The sequence below is a fragment of the Vicia villosa genome, unplaced genomic scaffold (genome assembly GCF_029867415.1).
Source record: "Vicia villosa cultivar HV-30 ecotype Madison, WI unplaced genomic scaffold, Vvil1.0 ctg.003284F_1_1, whole genome shotgun sequence".
NCBI classification, from domain to species: Eukaryota; Viridiplantae; Streptophyta; class Magnoliopsida; order Fabales; family Fabaceae; genus Vicia; species Vicia villosa.
Window position 1 is genome coordinate 43181 of NW_026706165.1, and position 20495 is coordinate 63675.

Genomic DNA, 20495 nt, shown 5'->3' on the forward strand with positions numbered 1-20495 from the left:
CGATCAAATATCTATCTATTAAAACAAAACAACACGTATGTAAACTATTAATAATATTTTTTACTTTAAGTTTTTTTACACTCGTAAAAGATTAAAGTAATAAAAATATAATCTCTCAATTAATTCACTTTAATCAATTAAATGCTATCAAGTATCAAATTTCAATTTGATACTTTTTCAATTTTTATTTTTTTCTCCACTTTTCGCTCTTTCACTCACCATCTCATTTTTCTTTCTCTTTTCATTTTATTATTTTATCTTCTCCTAATTATTTTTAGTATATTAAAATGTTAAATTATAATATATGATTAGTATATTGAATATTTATTGGTGTACGAATGTATACAATATTGACATGTGATTTTGTTTTTTACAATAAATTGAATTGAATTATTTATTTTATTAAAAATATTAATTGATATATTTTTAAATTTTAATAAAATTAATAATTTATTTTATAAAATTGGTTAATATTTAATAGTCATACACACAATTAACTTTTCATCTAGTACATCACTATTAAAAAATATATTGTTCAATTTTAATTAATATTTTTCATTATTTAATACAAAATTCTTAAAAATAATGTCTAATTTTCACTTTCTTTCATAGATAAATACCAATAAAATATTTATTTTATTTTAATTAACAATTATCTTTACTTAAGACACAATAAATTTTATTTTAATTTCATTTTTTATTTTTAAATGTCAAAATTACTTTTTGGTGACGGGTCTCTATCAGTAAAATATTTATTTTATTTTAATTAATAATTATTTTTATTTGAGGCACAAATTTTTTTTATATATCAAAATTTCTTATTTTTCTCACGAGTTATAATCAACAAAATATTATTTTATTTTAACTAACAATTACTTTTAAAATTTTTATTTTAAAAACAAATTTTTTCTAGTTTTCATTTTTTTCACTCTTTCTCGTGTTTTTATCTAAACCTTTTCTTACAATCGAATACACTTTTGATAGGGGTGACAAAACGGGTCCGATCAGCTGGACATGTCTGTTTTACCCATATTTTTTTTGGGACAAAGTAAAATTTTAAGCCTACTCTCTTCGATGTGTCCGTCCCACCTCACCCCTCCTATTTTTTTTTTTTGAGGACATGAATTTTTTTATACAATCTTACTATTTTGTTTAACTTAATTATAAGACGAGACGTAAGAAAAACAAAAACAGTGTGAGGAAAGTATGGCCAAAAATTATGAAGTTCATTAACCCTGGATTCTTATTAAATTTTGTTTAACTTATTATAAGAGGACACGTAAGAAAAACAAAAACAGTACGAAGAAAGTATGGCCAAAAATTGACATGTGGATGATGCCAAATTAAATTGATTTGTCAAATTTTGACCACAAAAAAAATAAATGTTTAGCAAATCAGTACGTTGCAAGCTGTTACAATATGAACCACTCAATCTCAATCCAACAAACAGTTGCTGCAACAAACATAAATCATAGTTACCATATTCTCACCATCTCTGCAGTTAGAAAATAATTGAAGCTTGTAAAGATGAACCTGTTGATTCTTTCATGTCATAGTTTTCAGATTCTATTTGCTCTTGGTGTGCTTTTCATGGCAACTCACATTGAAGCTTCTTCTTCTAGCTCAAAGGTTGAATACCTTCCGGGTTTTGAAGGACCACTTCCTTTTGAACTTGAAACTGGGTAATCAATCTTAACCCTTCCATTCTCTATTTTAATATATATTATTTTCCTAAATTTTCTATTGCATTTGATAGGTACATAGGGTTAGGGGAAAGTGATGATGATGATGATATGCAAGTGTTCTACTATTTTGTTAAATCAGAGAATAATCCTCAAAAAGATCCTCTTATGCTTTGGTTAAGTGGTGGCCCTGGTTGTTCTTCATTTTCTGGCCTTGTCAATCAAATAGGTAATTTTTAAAGCATAAATTTTTCATTTTTTTCTAGAGTTTATATTTGGATATCTAATATCAAGAACATGTGACTAACTCAGTCAGTTTTTAAAGCTATGATGACTTGAGATAGTTTGTTATTATACTTTTACTAACAAATCTGTTTTGATAGAGACTATACTCAGCACTTATTATTAAGAAAATATTCTCTTCAATTTATTTTTAATTAAAATTAATTTTATTAAATTAGTTGACTCAAAATAAATTTTCGTCCCCACATAAACAAAAAAATTGCATTACAAGTAGAGTAGATGTGGTTGTGGTTGTAGATAACTTTTTTTTTTAAAAAGATGCAAAGTCAAATTAGGCCTCATCCTAAGGCCTCCTTCTCAATACAAGACTCTGAAGATTTCCTTTTATGCGGAAAATATAATAAATATTACATTATAAATTTAAAATTAATGGAACAAAGAAGATAAATTAAGAAATATAGAAGAGGAACAGAGAAAATGGAAGGATTGTAAGATCTAAATATTTAGTTTTTTAATAAATAGAAAATAGATGTCCTATAGAGTGTCAATCAACCAAAGGAAAATATTTAATGCTAATTTTTAAAATTATGATGCGTCCGCAAGCGCACAGATGTATCGAAATAATATAAAAGATTGTCGAACCCACAGAGATCAATGTCAACCTACTAAAATTTATTGTCGCTTTGTAAAGCTAAGACTAATGAATGATTGATTAAGGGGAAGCTAAGAACTAAAACTGAAATAAAATAAAGATTTAGATAAATATAAGAAAAGAGAGACCGGAGCGTATCTCATGGACTTTGTAACTCGTTGGTTTATAATAATGTCTAAAACATATTTAGTGGAAAATATTAGCTTAAAGACTAATCCTCATACTCTCGTGGTTTTGAATAAAGTCACGCTCTTCAACCGTAGGATTTTGTTCTCGCTCGCCCACTTAAATCAAGAAACGCGATTTGAAAACTAAACAAAGTTCTAATTATTCCTAAAGCGCTCTCGCTGTGTTTAAGATTAATGCCTAATTTTTACTATCTAGTTTGACCCCCACGCTCTCGATGTGCCGGTTCGAACCTTAATAGATCTCTCACTATCGTGACGAAATCATGGTAGATAACCTTTCACTCTCATGACAAAGTTACCTAAATTAATATTAAAAACATAAACCAAAACATAATTTTATAATAATAATTAAGCCAATATAATAATTACCTGACAAAGCACACGGAAGCTGACCTGGAAGAATGAGTAGTTTTTTTTTTTTTTTAATAAGCAATTGATTGATTGATTGAAAAGCTCGCACTAGGGGTGCAACCCTTACAAAAAACAAGGCACTATGGTATACGATATTCGGATAAAGGAAGTTTAAACCATTCGTAGTAGTTTGGTTTAAACTTCGTATATCCACAACCTAACCATCTCCAAGAAAGAAACACAATGTTAGTACACACCACCTCAAAACTAAAAATCTCCCCCCTAAAAATCATGGCATTTCTCATAAGCCAAATACACCAAAGAGTAGCTATCCAAACAAAATTGATCGCAATTCTACACTTGCCACCTAACGCCTTTTCTTGGATGACTTCGAACCTAAGAAAATCATCCACAGTAATCTCCTTCGCTATATCAAGCCACGTGAATACATAGTTCCAAACCGCTTTCAACTCTTGACAAAAAAAGAATAAATGGGAAGAAGATTCAAGAGAGGAGCCGCACATCACACAATTCGGACACACAACACTAGTCACACCTCTTTTCAACAAATTATCTCTAGTAGGAAGCCGGTCAATAAAAAGCCGCCAAGTAAAGACCTTAATCTTGGGAGGAAGTTTAAGATCCCACATTACCTTCAACGAATTAATCACATGATAATCCCAAGCACAAGACTTCGCGCTATCAATCACGGAAGCAATGCTCGCAACGGTGAACTCGGCGTTATCGTGTAAGGACCACACAAAAGTGTCGGAGGCAGACTCGCTGGGGCTGTATGCGCTGATGCAGTCACGCAGCCTAGCCCAGCTGCTGCCAGCAACAGCCGCGGCTGCCACCGTCTGGCCGTGAGAAGGGTCGTTCGAGAAAAGGCGTTCCAACTTCCACCTAAAAACTCCACCATGCCAATCTATAACCTCCTCCACCGTACAATACTTTTTTGTAGATAAATCATATAAATCCGGGAAGTCGAAACAAAGAGATTGTTCTCCCAACCACCTATTATGCCAAAAAAGAATGTCCTTACCATTCTTGCACACACATTTGAAGCAACCGGAAAAACCGTTATCGATAAATTCATCCAACACATTTATGTTGCACATGTCTCTCCACCAAATTGAATCGTCACTTCTATGCAAAATTCCTCCATTAATTTGAATCCTAACTTTAGGACAAACATACCTCATTTTGATAAATGTATTCCAAATTGCATCGGCATCATGAAGAATTCTCCACTTCCATTTCAAGAGAAGAGCGTTATTCATTTCTTTGACATCTCTAATCCCCAAACCCCCCTTCACCTTCGGCTTGCACACCACCTCCCATTTGACCCAATGAATGCACCTTTTATCCAGACTACCACCCCATAAGAACTCGCTTTGAATTTTCCTAATTTCTTTTGCAATTTTTCCGGGAATCTTAAAGAAAGATAAAGTGAAAATAGGGATAGAATTCAATACCGAGTTTATAAGCGTAACTCTTCCTCCCATTGAGATATTTCTCCCCTTCCATGAGGATAAACGCCTCCTAATGTTGTTCACCACTTCCAACCAAACTTTCTTTCTTCTAGGATTGTCCCCCACAATAAGACCAAGGAATTTGAAAGGGATCACCCCTTTCTTGCAAGATAGAAAAGTCAAGGCGGCATTTATGTACCACTCTCCCACATTAACTCCAAAAATATTGCTTTTAGCAAAATTGATTCTCAACCCGGAAACCAATTCAAAGCCTCTCAAAATAACCTTCATATTCCAAATGTTGTCACAAGAAGCTTCGCCTAAAAGAATGGTATCATCCGCAAATTGGAGGATGTCCACACTATCATTGTCCCCGAACAAGAAAGGCTTAAAATTCCCTAACGCTACCGAACTCTTCACTAGGGCGGTCAAACCTTCCATGGCTATCACAAAGAGAAAAGGAGACAACGGATCCCCTTGTCTTAGACCCTTGTGAACCTTGAACTCTTTAGTTGCACTACCGTTCACCAAAACAGACATATGATTACTAAAAATGCACGTTTCCATCCATCTCATCCACCTTACTCCAAAGCCCATCCTCACCATAGTTTCTCTAAGATATTGCCAAGATACGGAATCATAAGCCTTCTCAAAATCCACCTTAAGCAAGAGACAACTTCTCTTCTTCCTTCTCGACCAATCAATAATTTCATTGACCAAGAGAACACCATCCATCATATTTCTTCCCGGAACAAAGGCGGTTTGGTTGTTAGAAACAAGAGTACCAATGACCTCCTTAATTCTAGCCGCTAGAATTTTAGCAATGATCTTGTAAATGCTACCCACCAAACAAATAGGTCGGAATTCACCTAAAGATTGTGGGTTATTGGATTTTGGAATCAAAGCAATGAAAGATGAGGTAATAGATTTCACAAGAGAGCCTCTAAGATAAAAGTCGTTACACATCTTCAAAACGTCTTCCCTAATCACGACCCAAAACTTCTTGAAAAACTCGAGAGAGAAACCATCCGGCCCGACACTTTTGTTACCATCACACGCCCAAATTGCCTCCTTGATCTCCATCTCCGAAAACGGCCGCTCCAACCTCAACCCCTCCGGCTCACTAAGACTCCTCAAACCCACACCACTTAGGTTCGGCCTAATCTCCTCCGTCTCCTCAAAAAAAGACTTAAAATGATTGAAAACAAAGTCTTTTACCTCCATGGCATCCTCAAGAACACCCCTACTAGACACAAGAGAACAAAGAGCATTCCTCCTTCTCCTCTCTTTAAGGGAATTATGAAAGTATCGAGTATTGCCATCGCCTTCGGCAAGCCATAATTGCCTCGATTTGAGCCGGAGAAAACCCTCCTTTTTGTGAAGGTTTTCCCAAAACGCCGTGGTCGCCTTAGATCTTTTAATCACTTCCTCCTCCGGTACATTACCTGCAAAAAGAGAAAACTTGTTATCTAAAAAGTGCATTTCTTTTCCCGCCTCCTCTATGTTTGTGTCAATCCACCCGAACACCTCCTTGTTCCACAAAGATAACTTCGATTTAAGAACCTTCATTTTCTCTACAAGACAAAAATCACCTCTACCCTTCATCTTCACGGAATTCCACTCCTTCTCCACAAAAGAAAAAAAGTCCTTGTGACTAAACCAAAGATTGTTAAATCTAAACGGTTTTGGTCCCCAATTCCTTTTGTTGTCTCGAATCCAAATGGGAGAGTGATCCGACACATCTCTAGCACCAATAGATTGACCCTCCACTTTCCAATCATCAATGAAAGAAGAAGATAAAAGAAATCTATCCAATCTACTCATAGCACTCCCGCTTCTATTAGACCACGTAAATTTCCCTCCAATCGTAGGTGGATCCACTAACTCCATGTCATCGATAAAGTTCAAGAAGTCGGACATTTCGTTTCTATAATTCTTTTTCGAAATACCTACTCTCTCCTCCGTAGATGAGACAATGTTGAAGTCCCCACCAATACACCAAGATCCAACGACACTCCTCCTCTTTAAATCCACTAACTTTCTCCAAGAATTCACTCTAGTTTTGTGATCACAAGACGCATAAATGTTGACCAAGTATAACCTTTTGTTATCCTTCTCCACACAAACACCAAGAAATCCCTCTCCACGAAAACTAAAATTGAGATTGAAGAAATCTTTCCGCCACATAATAAGCATCCCTCCCGCTGTCCCTTCGGCCTCGAAATGAGACCATTCCACCCACTCATCACCCCAAAACTCCTTGACATGGTGAAACTGAATATCCCTCAATTTTGTTTCTTGTAAGAAAGCAACATCCGCCCTACCTCTCTGAATATTGAAACCTATCCTCTTCCTCTTCACCCTCTTACCACCTCCTCTAATATTTAGAGAGAAAATAATCATTTGAAACCATTTTGTGTCCCCTTTGAAATCTCCTTCCCTTTGTGGCCACGAAGCTCCATCTCCTCTAGTTTTGCGATAGGTTTGCAAAACTCCGACTTGTAATTAATTCCCAACGATTGCATGGATTTCCAAAGACCCTCCGAGGACGCACCAATGCCCCTTTTGATAATTCTAGCATTACAATTCCTCACATCCGAGTGGGTAAGAGAATTGCTCGAGTAATCCTGCTCCACGATATGGTGTTCTAAATCGGGGTTCATGGGGAGCATTAGTTCAGGAGGATACGTGAAGTTAGCAACCCTTTCTCCCAGATTGAAAGTCTCCCTCAATTGCTTTCTCACTTTCTTAGAATTTTTCAATTTAAGGCATTGGGCATCAAAAGACAGTGCCTCCCCCACTTCTATATTCTTATTAACGTGCATGGACAATCCACCTTTGACTACAGGTTCTCTTTCCAAAACATTGGGTCCCACCAAAGAAGAAGTAGAAATAAAGCTGGAAAAGTCTTCACTACTTTCCACAAGGGCCTTCGTGGCAGCTAAAGGCGGTTTACCAATTAAACCTGGGTCCAAGTTGCGTTTTTGGGCCTCCTCAGTAAAAATAATAGGCCCATGACTAGTGGGGCCCAACGAAGCTTCAACACCTTGGCACAAACCCTTATCTCTCTCTTCTGCGGCATTTTGCTTTTTCAACTCCACCTTTTCAATTCTCTCCTTCCCAGAAAAATCAACGCTCCCAGTACAACCCACCCTGCTGGGAGTTACACTAGAAAAGCTAGCTGTTCCTTCCTGAACATCCTTTCCAGACAGTAAAGCACCCTCCTTTAAGCCTACATCCTTAAAACCTTTTCCACAATATCCTCTTCCCTGATCTACTGATGTTGACATTTCAGGTTCTCTGACACTTTTCTGGGAATGTGAGCCAGAACACCCTTCGCACGCGCCTTCACCAACCGAGTCCTTCATCTCGCCGGAACCTTCCTCCGCCGTGGAAACGGAGTCCACCGAATCGTCCGAGGAGAACACGGATCCGGTAAAGGAGTCCTCCATATCTCCGACCCTCACCGTTGTATCTTCCTTCACGAGAATCCTGTACCAAACGCCATCCACGGAAGCATCGATCCGTCTATTAATCGTGTCAAGGTGGTTAGTAAACACCATAACATTTGTTACATCCATTCTGATCTGATTTCCTTCTAATCCGTCACCGTTAGCCACCACTCCGATATCAGAAAGGAGGCTCTCACAAAATCTTCTATTCCTCACGAAGCAAGGGATACCATAGATGGAAACCCACACCGACCTCACGCATTCGACATCCGACTTCGACCACTTCCTAACCTCCTTGAACCAATGATCTTTCCAATCCCCTGCATCTCTCAATAACAGATCTAGATCCCCTACCGTTTTCTCCTCCAACAGACACAAGTTAGGTCCCAGTGGAGTCGCCACGACTGAGAAGATTCCCTCCTCCAACAGGCTCTTGCTGACTCCGTAAGCCAAACCAGGTACTTTCATTATGCCCACCATAGCTTTACTGAAACGTTCGGTCTCTTCTTTGTTAGTTTTGTAGAAGAAAGATTTGTTGATGACCTCTGGACAACTGGCTTCTCCTGTTTTGACTATGTTGAGGTGATTTTTCTTTGATTGTTCTCCTTCTTCACTCGAACCCCAAACAGGTGCCTTTTCTTTTAGCAAATCTGCAAAGGAGTGTTGTTTGAATCCTGGAATAGCAGCTGGTCCACCCCCTGATCCCCACACTGCATTCTTGATACTTGATGGGCGCAACCCCGCAGAGGCTTGTGGCTTAGATTTATGAGCACCGTTTTGGCCACTTCTTCTGTACCTGGATACATTAGCCTTCAATTTTTTCCCTTCTAACCACACGTTATCAAGCTTAACCTCCAGCAATCTTTCGTCGGCAACCTTTACAAACCGCACAAAACCATATTTAACCCCTCTCCAATCAAGCTTAGGGGGTATAACAATCTCATCCACCTCTCCCAATGTTTTGAACTCAAAGAAGAGGTCTCTAGCTCTCCATTTACTGTCAAAATCCGTGATGAAATAAGATGTAACGACTCCTCTTTCACCTGCAAAAGTATTCTTGAAAATGTCCCATTTGAATCCTGAGTTGCCCTGTCTACCCTTCCTATTCACCTTAACCCAATCGCCGGCAGCAGCAGAATAACCTAAGGCCATTGTTCTTTGCCAGCAGAATGAAATTAGAGGAGGAACATTGCAGAAATTTTCCACAAAACTGCTACTATGTTGTCTTCATTGATTTCTCCAACTCCATTTTGTTCAAGATTTTTGTTATTTGATATTACAGCTTTTGATAATGTTTGCCTGGAAGAATGAGTAGTAGTTGTTGTTATATATCTGTTAGTTATGCCCTAACTAAATTAGTTAGTCAGTTATAACTAATAATATATCAATTGTTGTGGAAAAATGAAGTTTATTTCCAATTTTTATTATATATGTAATTATAAAATCATGTATATTGGATATTTAAAAAATTATACAGACTTTACTATACCTTAAAATTTTTTGATTTTGCATTATAACTAATTAAATAAGAGATCGTACTTTGTAATCTTGAAGTTAAATATTATGATCAATTTGAGAATGGATTCTCTCCTATTTTTTCCCTTCAGCTCCTATCCTACTCTAAATCCAATAGTTGTTAAGAAATAAAAGAATAATGACCTAGAAGAGAAGTAGATATATAATATAATCTAAAAGTTAGAATTATGGCTAAACAATGGGCAGTAGAGAAAAAGCTGCAGAGGATCCATATCCCATCAATTTTTTACTTTAGCTATTTTTTAGTGTTGGGTTTAGCTTATCATTAGAACTGACCATGTTGAAAGTAATAGGTCCAATTGCATTTGAAAAAAAGGAGTACAATGGGAGCATTCCTAGTCTGATCTTGAGGCCACAATCATGGACAAAGGTGCAGAGAGTGCTGAAATCTAAATATTCATTCTTTTTGAGTTTTTTATCATAATTTCATTATTGGAAAGTGATTTACTAGTAGTAATGATAATGTTTTTTGGTCAGCTATCCAATATTATGTTTGCTGATTTGCCATTTGGAACTGGTTTCTCATATGCAAAAAATGTCACTTCTCTTCGAAGCGATCGGAAGTTGGTTCACCATGTTCATCAATTTATTAGAAAGGTATTTTCAATATGCTGACTAGCATGTAAACATCAATTTTTTATTATTATTATTATTATTATTATTATTATTATTATTATTATTATTATTATTATTATTATTATTATATTTCTTATCATATTTTTATATTTCTCTTTGATTAGTGGGTACTTTAGGACAATCACCTCTTACGTATCACTCTAAATATATTTTATTATTTTGATCTTTTTTTTATCATTTATAACACTTACTTGGATTTGTGTATTTGTAGTGGTTGATTGATCATCCTGAATTTCTTTTAAATGAATTCTACATTGGAGGAGATTCATATGCTGGCATTCCGGTTCCTGCCGTTGTTCAAGAAATTTCAATTGGTTAGAAATTTTAAATGACTCAATTTTTAATATGAAGCAGTCGTCTAATTAATTGAAAAATATATATATTTACAATAACGATGATATCGAAATAGTTTCATAATTGTTTTAGTTAGCCCTCCTAACTATAAATATGATACATTATTTGCACTGATTTTTTTTATTGACAGGAAATGAAAAAGCTCTCCAACCATTGATAAATCTCAAGGTTTTTATCCACTATATATCTTTATCTTCAATTACCAATGAAAATTATAATGAAGAGAGAAAATTTTTAAAACTCAACACCTTCATTAGTTTTTAACTTTAACACTTGTTATCTTCGATATTAAAGTTAAACCAATGTTAAATTTTTTAGGGATATCTGCTAGGAAACCCTGTAACAACAGGTAAAGAAAAAAATGATCGAATCTCATATGCTCATGGAATGGGACTCATTTCTAATGAACTACATGAGGTATTATTACTAATCATTTTAAATAAAGTTGCATTGAATTTTCAAATTGATTACGATTATGATATGTTTATATGGCCGAACAACATATAGTTTATTAAAAATAAACTATATGTTGTCGGCCACGACAAAACTTGATTTGAGTTCAACTTTTAAATTCAACAAAATTTAATTTATTTATTTATGAAAAAAGACTGAACTATTAAAGTTATTAAGATCTCTAAATATATTTGGCTGACATTTTTTTAATTTCAATTTAAAGATTGGTATTATGCTTAACGGTGGTTTACGGTTAATTGTTGGCGCAGTCCTTACAACAAAATTGTAAAGGAGAGTACATTGATGTAAATTCCAAAAATGCATTATGTTTAAGAGACCTCAAATCTTTTGATAAGGCAAGTAAACTATCTCAATTTTATGTATACCCCTTATAAAGATGATATTAATTTATGAAGTAGCTATTTCTCTTTCGATATTATCAATCTTTAAAACTATCTAATTTTCAATTTTATAACTTGGTCTCATTTAAATTTGTTTGAAATATTATTAAACAATTGTTTTTATCTGCAGTGTCTTTTAGGAATTAAAATGTCTCATATTTTAGACCGCTATTGTGAAGACGAGCCGCATCTATGGAGGAGATCTTTAACTCAAGAGTTTAAAGAATCTCTTAGTTATCATTTCACAGTGCCCGTGCCTGACTTAAATTGCCAAGTAATTTTTTGTTTCATAAATTATATAAATATATTTCAGAAAATTTTTCATAATGCTTCAAGTTTTATATCTTGGTCGCTTTCGTTGTTTTTATAGATTTATAAATTTTATCTCAACGAAAAATGGGCTAATGAAGAGCGTGTTCGCAAAGCACTACACATTCGAGAGGTTTGGCATGATCAACTAATAACCTCATTATATCTAATTATCGTTAAAGTTACATAGAAATATTTCTAAATTTAAGTTATCAATAACCTACTAATGGACATAGTTTTGAGTTTTGCAGGGTACTATAAAAAAATGGAAACGTTGTTATCGAAGTGATTTTGAGTTTTATATCCCAAACAGTGTTGAATTTCATGTGAATCTAAGCAAAAAAGGATTCCGTTCTTTGATATATAGGTGAAGATTTTATAAATATTTCTTTTAAGTCAGATGTAGTAATTAATCTTCATAAGTTTATAGGAAAATCAATGGTTGATTTTGATTTAGTATGAATGTGTCAATAACATCATTCATTAATTTTTTTTTATTGTGCTAAGTAAATATTTCTCTTTGGTATGGTGAGATTTGTTTTTCTTCCTAATTTCTTATGGAATTTGATGTATTATTTTCAGTGGGGATCATGATTTAGTTGTTCCTTTTTTATCTACACAAGCATGGATAAAAAGTTTAAACTACTCCATTGTAGATGATTGGAGGTCATGGCTAATTAAAGATCAAGTAGCAGGGTAAGCATTAAACTTCAATATGAATATGATATCATCAAATTTCTATTAATACTTGCAAACTATTAGGGATCTTTTGGAGACATAATGAAAAATTAACTTTATAACTTGAAAACATGGAAACGAGAGAAAGTTATATATATATATATATATATATATATATATATATATATATATATATATATCAACTAATTCACTTGTAACAAATTCTAGATAATTAAATTAAATCATTATAAGAAACTGAGATTTATATGATCTTAACATATACAACATTTGTCTTTAAATATATGATTCTCTTGAATAAATTGTTGAAATTAAAAAAAGTTGGTTGTGATATAAATTTTTTTATGCCAATTGACATTATTTATATAAGCTTAATCATTAAAAAAATTGAGTTAGTTAGTCTTTATGATTTATATTATAATATGAGTGCTGCTATTTAACACGAAAGAAAATATCACAAACTATCACGAATTGTTTTTAACCATTAAATTTTGTATTTGTAAACTATATGGGTGGCTTATAATAAAGAGGTGGAGGAGTGTATAAATACATGGGTGGCTTATAACAAAATGGTGGAGGAATGTATTAATTATGTATGATCGTGATGTTTTCGTGACAAGCAGTTTTAGGATAAATAGCATTTTTCTTATCATATTTACTATAGATTGTAGAAGAATATGTAAAATAATTAGGAGTATGTTAGTAATAAATAACTAATGCAGTTGAAAATTTAAAGAGATTCTTATTAAAAATGGATTAAGAAAAAAATCAAGACCATTTTATATTTAGAAATGAAGGTAGTACAATTTATAAAAGAATGAGAGTTTATTTTTGGACACGGAATGAGAGTTATTTGAATAGAATATATGTGATATTCTTATCATCTACAAATCAATCTTTTAGTGGAATTACAAATTGATCAATGTAATTATTAACATTCATCAAAATAACCTTTATTTTTGAAAATAACCAAATATATTTTCAAATGTGTAAAATGTTATTCAAAATGACCATTTTATTACCTTATTTAGTTTGGGGCTATAATGTAACATGTTAAATTGCACCTTAATTCAACATCAATTTTCGTTAATTAGAGATTAATTTTATTTATGAAATTCTTGACACTTTAGAGATAAATGTGTAGGTAATGGAAAGTGTACACAGACTAATTATTAGAAAGTTAGGCCTAAAAGACATTAATTTTTTAGACAAAATAGTCTACAATGGAAGACTAATTATTAGAAAGTTAGGCCTTTTTTTTAGATAAAATAGTCTACAATAGGATGACATTAATGTGAGATCTGTTAATGCTAGTACATTTGGTTGAAAAGAATCAGAGGATATGCAAGTGAAAGAGATAAGAGGGTTTGTAGTATTGAAATGTATGTTTTATTTCTTACATGTTAAGTATTGAAATGTATGTATATTTACTTGTAATACTAACAACATTAAACACTTAGGCTTTGTTTGTGAGTTTGGAAGGGAGGGGAGGAGAAGACTTTTGAAAATAAATTTTAAAAAAATATAGGAAAATATTTGACATTTTAAAAAAAATGATTTTGTTTAGAATGATAAAAAAGTCATTATCATTACTATATTTTTAATTTTCAGAATACTATAACAACCTAAAAGATATTTGGAAATTTTATGTAGGTCATCCAAAACCCTCCAAAATCTTCATTCAATACAATTTTTGAGTTCTCCATTTTAGGGGGGGTTTTTGGTATTATAAATAAAATCAAACGCTCCAAAACCCTCATACCCAAAATATTTCTATTCTTTTCACCCAATCCTTCCTATTTTCCAAAGCCCTCTCCTCCCTTCCCCTCCAAACTCGCAAACAAAGCCTTAGTAATTACTACCTCCGTTCCTTTTTATAAGAGACAAGTAACTTTTTAGGTTCATTGAATAGCCAATGTATTTGGTCTGTTTATAGACTAAATACATTGATTATTCAATGAATCTAAAAAGTGAATTGTCTCTTATAAAAAGGAACGGAGGTAGTAGTTTATATTACAACATCCCCTTATAATCTAATTATGCTAATCATGATTTTAATAGTCAATTTGTACAAGACCTAAATTTTTTCTTAAAGCTAAAAAATTTTCAACTTTTAGTCCCTTAGTGAGAATGTCTGCAACTTCTGATTCACTTAGAGCAAAGTTTTACTTCAAGTTCACCTTGGTTTACCTTCTCCCTCAAGAAATGACACTTTGCTTTAATGTGTTTACTTCTTCCATGTAGAACTGGGTTTCTTGCAAGATTAATAGCTGAATTGTTGTCAATCTCTAGCACCAATGGTCTCCTAACATGGACCTGCACTTCATTGAGTACATACTTGATCTAGATGGCTTGACAAGCATCCTAAGACCCTACTATGTATTCTGCTTCGCGTAAGGACAATGCCACCACACGTTTCTTCCTTAAACACCATGAAATTAAAGCACCCAACACCTGAAAGAAATATTTAATTGTGCTTCTTCTATCTTCATTGTCTCTATATTAATCAGCATCACAATAGTAGTTGACCAGGGCCTCTTTGCCTTCACATGATTGTGGAAACATGATTCCACAATTTAGTGATCCTTTTAGATATCTTAGGATTCTCTTTGTAGCCTTCATGTGTGACACTCTAGGTTTATCATGGTACCTTCTTACTAGTCCCACTAAAAAGCCTATATTAAGTCTGATATTACACTCATACCACAAGAATCCTATAATTTGCTTGAACAAAGTGACAAAAATGTTGTCCTTATCTTCATGCTTTTCAAGTTTCAAATTTGGTTCAATAGGTGAAGATGCGGGATATGAATCAAGCATTATGAATCTCTTGAGGATTTGTTAAATACTTCCTTTAATGTAGAACCATACCATTTTTGGTCCTTTGGAACTCTATACCTATTTTACCTTAATAGCTTTGGCATTTGCTGGCAACTTGACTAGTTCCCATGTATTGTTTCTTTCTATGGATTACAGTTCTTCAATCATGGTTTCTTTCCATTATTTGTTCTTCAACTCATTGTAGTTGATGGGCTCTACATCAGTAAGCAAAGAAAAATGAACCAAGTCTCCATCTATTGTGACTTCATCATCACCAACCACTTCACAGTCCTGAATTCTTGCTAGAGTAATTATGGTTCTTTGAGGCCTTTGTGATGTGGCTGCTACATCCTGTTGGATTAATTCATTTCCATGCTCGTGATCTTCTGCTTCCACAACTGGAATTTCAATAAAATAAGGTTCATCAACTGGAGTCTCATCTTGCTCACTACTATCATCATAAAATATATTACTCATCAACCACAATTAAAATCCTCACTAGAATATTGCTAGTGATTGGATTGAATAACATGTAAGCTCGAGTCTTGTGATAACCTACCACAATTATAGGTTCACTTCTGTCATCAAGTTTTCTTCTCCTAGCATTAAGAACATGTTTGTAACAGATGGAACCAAAAACTTATCGATGACTCGCATATGGTTTTTCGCCTTCACACTTCTCCAGGGACCTTGTTCTTTAGTCTTTTGGTAGGGTATCTATTTAACAAATAAGCAGCAATGGTGACTTCTTCACCCCATAGAGGGTTTGGCAAGTTCTTCTGTTTCAACATGCATTTGGATATACCTAATATACTTCTATTCTTCTCCCATCTATCCCATTGTGTTAAGGGGTGTAGGGAGAAACTTCTTTATGATTAACTACATGTTCTACACAAAATTCCTCAAATATTTGGATGTATATTCGCCACCTCTATATGTTCTTAGAACCTTGATCCTTTTCTCACTCTTAGTTTCAACTAGTATTTTGAATATTTTGAAGATTGCAAATACTTCATCTTTATGTCTAATCATGGAGAAACAGAGTTTTCTACTGTGCTCATCAACAAATGAGACAAATTATTTGTTGCCACTAATATTGATATTCTCAAAAGGACCACATACATCAAAATTCTTGTATGCAAGATGACCCCATCGCCATATGAGTTATGAATAAATTTCTAGATTTCCTCCCTACCAAGCAACCTTCACAAACTTTGTCAAGCATGGCAAGACTTGGTATACTAGTTACCCTGTCATGAGTAATGAGTTGATTGAGTGGACTAAAGTTTAAATGGCCAAATCTTAAGTACCATAGCCAACTCTTTTTGTGTTCTACAATTGCTTTCAGACATTGAACCTCTATTAAACTAATAATGGTCTTAAATGTCCTATTTTTGGAGAGGGTGGATTTCAATACCAACCTATTGTAAGAATCAAACAACTCATAATCTTCATTATTCATGTCCACTTAGAAGCCTTTTTAACCATGTATCCAACACTCAACAGGTTGTAATTCATCCTAGGCACATAAAACACATCCTTGATTATGGCTTGTGCTCAATTGCTTCTTCAAATAACCAAGTTGACTGGCTACTATGTGCAAGCCTAATATTGCTTTTATTGGTGTCATCAAAGTCTGATAGCCAAGTTCTATGACTAATCATTTGGTGTGAGCAACATGTATCCAAAAACCAGGTTTTGGAATCCACATGTTCATCTAAGACTCCAGCCATAAGCACCATGGTGTCAGAGTCATCTGAATCTTCCTGTGAAATATTTGCTCCTTCGTCATGATTTTCCTTTGTAGCTCCCTTTCCATTCTTGTACCGACAGTTCTTGGCCAAGTGTCCCCACTTTTCTTAGATATAGCATTGCACGCTTTTCTTTTCTAGTTTGTCTTTGTGATATAAGGATCCTCTTTTGGAGGATTCATAAGCCTTATCACCAGCCTTTTACTTTTAAGAGTGAAACCAATACATCCTCTTCATCTAAGTCTTGTCTCCTTTTCCCTTAAACTTGTTGGAACCGCCATGTTTCTTCCTTGTGTGGGCCTGCAACGCATGTATCGAGTCTTGAACATCATTTCTCTTGACTATAGTTAATTCATGAGCCTCAACGAACCAACCAAATCTTTCAACATCAGTGTGTCAAGATTGTTGGATTCTTGAATAGCCATGATAAAATGATCAAATTGAGAGGTCAGCATTCGCATTACCTTCTCAAATATCATCTTATTAGTCAAATTTTCACCACATCCTTTCATGAGGTGAACAAGATTCTGCATCTTGAATACATGGCCTACTATCTTCTCATCTTCTCCCATCGTAGTAACTCGTATTGCCTTCTCAATGCTTTCAATTTGACACCTTTCACTTTCTCACCGCCTTCATAATATTTGACAAGGATATCTCATGCTTCCTTTGCAGATTCATCATGAGAAATATGATCAAAATTTTCACTATCCACTGCAGATTGATACAGAATGTAGCCTTGCGGTCTCTCTTTTTCAAATCCTTATGAAATGTCCTTTGAGCCTCAGTTTCATTGAGAGCAGGATCAGGGACACCATTTGTAACCACTTCAAGGGTTTCTTGAAAAAAAATAAGGACTTCATCGGCTTATGCCACCGGTTCCAATTTTTTCCATTTAGAATTGGAAGATAGATGGGAATAGCATTGCTACCATTCATCTTTGCAGCAAATTCCACTCATAATCCCTGAAGACATGACCACCAACGTGAAAATCATGAATGAATCAAGAAAATGAAACTAAAGGCTCTAGATACCAATTTGTCAGTGATAGTACACTTTGTTGAGAATGAATTAGAGGATATTCAAGTGAAAGAGAGGAGAGATTGTAGTATTGAAATAAATGTTCAATTACATACATGTTAAGTAACACCTTATATATATATATATATATATATATATATATATATATATATATATATATATATATATATATACTTACTTACTTACAATACAAGTAACAAGTAATTTTATATATTACAACAAGATCAATATGGAGCAACATTGATAGAAATTAATAATATTTTAATTGAAAAATATATTTTAAAAGTGTATTTGTCAGTTCAAAAAAATTAGAGCCTATTTGATTTAGGCTTATAACTTCGAAGATTAATTAGTGTATTGACTCTCAAGTCTTTGATTGTATTCTTCCATTTTATTTAAATTCCTACCAAAAAGATCATAACACAATATGTATTCTAATTTAAATTAAAAATTTGTATTTCATACAGATACACGAGAACTTATTCTAATCGAATGACATTTGCAACTATAAAGGTAAGATATTACTAACTAAATCACAAATACTTATTTGTTATTTTATGGAAAACATTCATCGAAATGTTTAAGTGTCTTTGAGTAAAGTACACAAATTTGTTAAATTGATTTTTGTTTTATTAATTACAGGGCTCGGGACATACAGGACCTGAATATACTCCTGAGCAAGGTTTTCTCATGTTTTCTAAATGGATATCTAATACACCTTTGTAATCCACACTTAAGATGGCTATGTTCATTTGTTAATCATTTCATTTTATAAAAAAATTGCAATATTTGAACATTGTGTACTAAGGAAACAATGCAAATACATAATGCAAGTAATGATTTTGTAGTTGGGACAAGCTTGATAAACAAATTAATTTGTAGCTTATAACAATTTCAATAATAAAAAATAAAGTATAATTAAATTTTCTTTTGTTTAAGATATAAGTTGTTTTTATAAGATATCTTCAATTAAGAGTTTATTAAAACAAGTTGAAAATAGTTAATGAACATATCATATAATGTGTTCCAGTAAAAAAAATACAAGTGTGTATGGTATTTCTACAAGGGTATGTGATACTCAATTGCCTTAGTAGGTTTATAATAGTTAGATCTGGTTCATGAAGACGAGAGGCCGAGTATGGTGGTTTTTGTGGTGGTATGAGAGGGTCATCTCACACGAGGTGAGAGGATATGTACATAAGTGTTGTGTTTATGGTGTAATTGTGTTATGTATATATGTTATAATATTCCCCTTCTCCCGTTAGGTGAGAATTATTTAAAGGGACTCTAGGTCCTAGGGTTTATTAAACCCTCAGAAGCAATAATCGCTTCCCCTTGACTAGGGGAAACTGATGGTTATCTACTTTCTAAAGAGTCTTGCTGTGACTCCTTTTATAAGATTAATGGGAGTGTAAAGGTATTATGAACATCATTTGTTTATTTAAGCTTGACCTAATATTTTATAATTTGGATATTACATTTATCCCATCGCACCTTACTAATATAGAAAATGCACCTTGAATTAGGCAAAACCTACATTATTCGATACTAGTCTTGATGAGTGCTAAAATTTAGAAAACATAAACTTAATATTCATTTTGAGAGAATTTTTAATAAGTTTGATCTCACCGGCTTATTTATCATATGAATAGTCTCTCACATGCATCATCATACATAAACAAAATGAAACAATTATGGTCACTAGCGCAATTGTTCTCTCAAGTCAATGAGAAAATCTAAGTTAAATCTAATAACAGCCTATGCTTCTCCAAGCTAGACCCCCATGGTTGTCCTCCTTTGATCTTGTTTTCTTATTTTCTTCATTATATCACATTGAAGAATACTTGTTTTACATACGAGAGAGTAAGATGAGAAAATAAGTTACATAAAGAGAATATAGAGAAAGGCACAACATGATGGTCATATTTAAAGTCTCAAAATAAAATAAAAGAGGACTAAGGCCATAAAAACTATCTACAAAAAAAAATAATTAAAAAATAATAATGATTAAATTGTATTAATCAAATAGATTAGATTTTTTCGACAATTAATTACATCATTCAGAAGTACTAACTTCGTGGTGTGTATTCTGATGATATATGCTACTGACTTTTGACTTTGATGTGGTTAATACTAACTGGTCGGTACTAACTATTATGTATGTTGCTTTATGTGTACAAATATTTTGAAGCATCTGACCTAGTATCTTTGTGTGTTGATCTCCTTGTGTGTTAGTAGTATCTTCTAACTTCTGGTTGTGACTACTAATGTGTGCATGTATAACTGACTGATCACGAGTGATTGCATGTCTTGACTGATTTGTGAGCATCATTATGTGACTGTGTAGCAACCTATTGATTTTTGAATACCGACTTCTGCTGCTGCTAATGTGTTATTTTTCTTATGTTATTTCTCATGTTTGATCTAATTATGTGTGGTCTGCTTAATGGTCAGCATA

The 20495-nt window shown here is 33.5% G+C and overlaps 1 protein-coding gene across 3 annotated transcripts; it reads left to right on the plus strand.

The window, feature by feature from the left end:
- The first annotated feature begins 1401 nt into the window (after nt 1-1401).
- On the plus strand, nt 1402-18884 carry LOC131640729 (serine carboxypeptidase-like 11). Of its 3 annotated transcripts, none has more exons than XM_058911116.1 (14): nt 1405-1682; nt 1757-1911; nt 9864-9946; nt 10054-10173; nt 10424-10526; nt 10697-10734; nt 10885-10983; nt 11289-11375; nt 11551-11694; nt 11791-11862; nt 11981-12096; nt 12312-12425; nt 18505-18550; nt 18680-18884. In XM_058911116.1, the coding sequence occupies exons 1-14, from the start codon at nt 1528-1530 to the stop codon at nt 18761-18763; spliced, it is 1416 nt and encodes a 471-aa protein (XP_058767099.1). In that variant the 5' UTR covers nt 1405-1527; the 3' UTR covers nt 18764-18884. The 3 variants fall into 3 exon arrangements, with proteins under 3 accessions (XP_058767102.1, XP_058767099.1, XP_058767100.1); XM_058911117.1 differs by having other exon boundaries at nt 1407-1682; nt 9870-9946; XM_058911119.1 differs by lacking the exons at nt 18505-18550; nt 18680-18884 and adding an exon at nt 14670-18219 and having other exon boundaries at nt 1402-1682.
- Nucleotides 18885-20495: the final 1611 nt, after the last annotated feature.

What these genes read in the sequence shown, in the direction of transcription:
- LOC131640729 (XM_058911116.1), top strand. Translation starts at nt 1,528, where the DNA reads ATGAACCTGTTGATTCTTTCATGTCATAGTTTTCAGATTCTATTTGCT. An exon ending in TTCATCAATTTATTAGAAAG is followed by an intron (nt 10,174 to 10,423) that starts GTATTTTCAATA and finishes GTGTATTTGTAG; the next exon opens with TGGTTGATTGATCATCCTGA. An exon ending in AAGCACTACACATTCGAGAG is followed by an intron (nt 11,863 to 11,980) that starts GTTTGGCATGAT and finishes TGAGTTTTGCAG; the next exon opens with GGTACTATAAAAAAATGGAA.